This window comes from Austrofundulus limnaeus, unplaced genomic scaffold (assembly GCF_001266775.1).
Source record: "Austrofundulus limnaeus strain Quisiro unplaced genomic scaffold, Austrofundulus_limnaeus-1.0 Scaffold1224, whole genome shotgun sequence".
NCBI lineage: Eukaryota > Metazoa > Chordata > Actinopteri > Cyprinodontiformes > Rivulidae > Austrofundulus > Austrofundulus limnaeus.
In genome coordinates this window covers 94,066-98,031 of record NW_013953626.1, presented here as the reverse complement: position 1 = coordinate 98,031, position 3,966 = coordinate 94,066, and the positions used below count along the sequence as shown (strand labels likewise).

Sequence of the window (3,966 nt, the reverse complement as noted above, 5' to 3'; positions counted from 1 at the left end):
ACACACACACACACACACACACACACACACACACACACACACACACACACACTGTCCCTAATTGATTGATAAGCGGGCCAGGCAACTGGGAATTGTCCCAGTTCTCTCTAAGGCCAGTCTGCCTCTGCTCAACACCAACAACACTAGCTTGTCTTGTGTTGTCTTGTCTTGGGCCAAGCAGTCTGGCCCGATTGAAACTACAGCTCTCGAGGATCCAGAAATGAGTGTGGACCTTGGCAATAAGAGCTAATGCAAAAACATCAAACCAGAGTGTGAACCCAGGCCGTGCAGTGCAAAATCGCTTCCAGTGTATCGATTCTCTAAATATAGGGATGCCTGATATATCAACATTAACAGAGGTATCGACTGGTTTTGGTCACTTTTTAAAATAGTACCCGTCCAGTAATTAAAACTGGGCTGATATTAACGTCCAATATTGATTTTATTAGCTTTGCGCTTCTTGGTCGAGTGGTATCTGTTTGATCAGTGATGTTGACGCTGCACAGCCAGGAACTACAGGATGTATCAGAAAAAATGACTCTCAGAAAAATCGCCATAAAATTAACAGATAATTTTGAAAACGTGGGCGTAACCTTTGTTAGAGGGGATCATTCTGCTTCGAATGACACCAAAATCTTAGTTAACACTTCATGCTCCAGTGAGCAGGGACAGTTGGAAATTCACAAAATTCATGTCCTTTGCGCAAGGAAATGTGAGGGTTAAAATACGATCTGTCACATAAAATTAAAAGTTTAGATGGTGTTTTACACACACGCCAAGGCGTTTTAAAAATAATTAACCCTTTCATGTCCCAACGTCGAAACAAAAAAAAATCTCATTTTTGAGTGGATCATAACCAAAGGTTTATAAACACACGTGAAGTGGCCGTGGACAACGAAACGAAGCAGCAGGCGTCTGTCCCACAATAAATATGTCGCGGTCCATTTCAGTCCAGCTGAGTTCTGCTCCACGCCTCTTTTGGATCCGCGCTGCGGGTTCATTTATGAACACATACATGTGAGCGGGACCTGCCCACCTTCACCTGTGGTCTTATGAATGACTCGGGGAGGCTTAAAGCCAGACTGGTCTGTGCAGCAATTGTGCAGATTTGATTTATGAAAGAGGCTTTACTGATATTTTGGGGTTTTTCTTCACAGCTCTCACAATATTTCTGYCATCAACTACTGTTGTTTTCCTTGGCCAAACTGTTGGATGTCTCTCGCTCCATACAAAAGTTGTTTCTTTCTTATTCAGGACATTCCAAATTGTTGTATGCCCAATGTTTGTCCAATGGCTCTGATTTTCCTTCTTTTCTCAGCTACGAAAAGACTTGCTTTTATATAGACAGCTCTCTGGTCTTCATATTGATTTATACTCTTTAACATGAAAAAAATATTTTATAGGTTTAAACCCAGATCAAAATGTAGACTGGTCACGCAAAGCTATTTAATGTTTGAACAATCAACCTTAAAAAGGCAAAAACTGGTCAATAAGAAACACCTGTCAGTAATATGTTTCAATAGTTTTGCTCACTTGAAAAATGGATGGGTTTAAACAACGTATGTTCAGAGTTGTTTAACACATGTATGTAAAAACCAGGAAATAAAAGCTGACATTCTGAACTCTTGCCTCATGATCATCTTTTGATCTTAAAATGTCTTCAGTGCACAACAAAAACAAGGGAATTTGACTTGCTGTTCCAATACTTTTGGAGGGGACTGTGTGACGGGTTGATGTTCTAATCTGCTGTTGATGTTGGGCGACTATGGCTGAGTGTTTAAGGGAGTCATCCTCTAACCAGAAAGTTGTCAGTTTGATTCCTCACAAGTCAGTCATATGTCAAACTGTCCCTGGGCAAGACACTGAACTCCAACTGCCTCTGAACCCATCAGTGTATGAATGTGATCTAAAGCACCAATTAGTCTCTATGGATTGATTTATCTGTATTAGCTTCTTAGAGAGATCTGGTAGAGTGCTGTGTGAACAGGTAAATAAGGGAACAGTGCTGGTTGGATAGAAAGGGTGCTATATAAGTACAGTTCATTTACCATTTCATCTGGCCATTTAAGATGGGTCYGATATGCCAGGTATGCCTGTGTGTTAATTTTGACAAACAATTTTGTTGGTTCTGTGTTTGGTTAAATCATCAGGTGGTACCTGAATGTAATGGTGTGACTGCTCAGAAACCACTTTTGCTTTAATTTTGTTCTGGAGTTTGGCCAATTAAGTCTTTTTTTTTGTTTGTTTATGTGAGAACACTTAATTTTCCAGGGAGTGATGGAGGTTMAGATCATCAACATCTGAGTCATGGTTTACTACTGTGTTAGATAATAGTGTTGAAATACACAMTACAGTGATTAAAAAAGAATGTAGAAAAAATAAAAATATTGATAATTACAACAAAGTTTCAAAACATTACAGTAATCATTTTTAGTCATATTGCCCAGCCCTAAGTTCAAGTATTTTAGTGATCACACATTGTCATCTTACCCGGATAGGTGGCACCTTGGGTTCTTCGTTTGTCGGCTGTGGCTTTTCCGAACCGACACAGTCAATTGTGGTACGAAAGGACTGACGATCGTCGAGTCGCGCCCTCTTTCCGGGAAATCTAGTGATGGCCTCTGTCTCATCCTGCCTTCTCTTTTGCTCTACGGGGGTTGTGGCTGGGCTGGCTGATGGACTGCTCTCTCTGCTGCTAGTAGCAGTACCTCCTGTGATGGAGGTGATCACAGAGGCAGTGTCATCCAGGGTATCAGCAGGAACTGTGGCACTGGAAGATCCCGAAGAGGATGACGAATCCAAGCCTGCAGCAAAAGCCCCCTGTCGATCAGATGAAGAGGGAGATGAAGCAGGTGAGGAGGCAGACGAAGAGGAAGAGGTGGAGGATGAGGAGGGAGAGGTGGTGGAAGCCAAAACAGGCTCAGTTTCCTTGGGAAGCAAACAGGCGGTCACTTCAGGCTCTTCATTGGCACTGGTGGAGGCTGGGCTGGGGCTGGGACTTGGAGCAGGAGATGGGGCTGGTAATGGTTCTGGTTCTGGAGTAGGAGAGGCCACTGGTTCTGTAGAGGCACTCTCATCTGGGAGTTCCACAGCGCAGTCAGTGTGGAGCACAACCTCTCCTTGAACCACAGTGTTACTGGACATTGAAGTGTCAACAGAGACAGTGGCTACATCCAATACAGCGCTGGTTTCACTTTCTGTGGGCTGCAGAGCTGGAGCAGGCTTACAAAGGGTCCGCCGGGCTCTCCGACGTAAGTCAGCCCGTGTGCGTCTCCTCATCCGGCCGTCTCGCCTCCGTCGACCCACACTGCGTCGTTTGGGAGCAACAGTTGCCACCACAGCAACATCAGTTTCCAGCACAGGACCTGCAATTTCACTAGCTTCACTCATCGTGAGCTTTAGGGACTCTTCTCTTGTTAAGCCAGACCTACGGGTACACAAGGTGTGTGTTAGCACCACAGACACTGGGTATGACTGAAGGAAGGCATTCAAGAGCTATCTCGATTACATGTTTAACACTTTTGTTATGATTAATTCTATAGGACAAATATACCAAAACTCATTAATTTGAACATTAATTTGAATTTAGAAGAAATTAGAACTTTCTTACTTCTGCCCATGGTACTCCTCAAAAAACTTCTCCTTCCATGCCTCAACCTTCTTCTCCTTTTCCATTTCCTGTCGAAAGCGTACCTGCATCTCATGGGTGAACTCACCTGAAAAGGTCCAAAACATTTATAAGTTTCACAGAAATCACATCAGTTTTATACAAACAAAACAGAACTTGACGCCAAACCTCACTGTTTTCCCCATGACCATTCAGTGATGAATAACTGTTAGTAGTTTTGTTGTAATCATCACAGGTATTCATTATTTAAATATTCTATTAAAGAGTAACTTAACCCAAAATTAACTTTTTTAGCTGATAAACTGTCTAGAATGTGTCTAAAATGTTATATAGTACTG

The 3,966-nt window shown here is 42.6% G+C and overlaps 1 protein-coding gene across 2 annotated transcripts in view; it reads right to left on the bottom strand.

Annotated features, from left to right (window-relative positions):
• asxl1 (ASXL transcriptional regulator 1) overlaps positions 1–3,966 on the bottom strand; it is a 44,433-nt gene that overhangs the window by 5,250 nt on the left and 35,217 nt on the right. For both annotated transcript variants that reach the window (XM_014031322.1, XM_014031323.1), the window contains 2 exons: positions 3,611–3,716; positions 2,491–3,427 (listed from right to left, as the gene is read on the bottom strand). In XM_014031322.1, the coding sequence (XP_013886776.1) occupies positions 2,491–3,427; positions 3,611–3,716 (1,043 nt within the window). The remainder of the gene's footprint in view (positions 1–2,490; positions 3,428–3,610; positions 3,717–3,966) is intronic.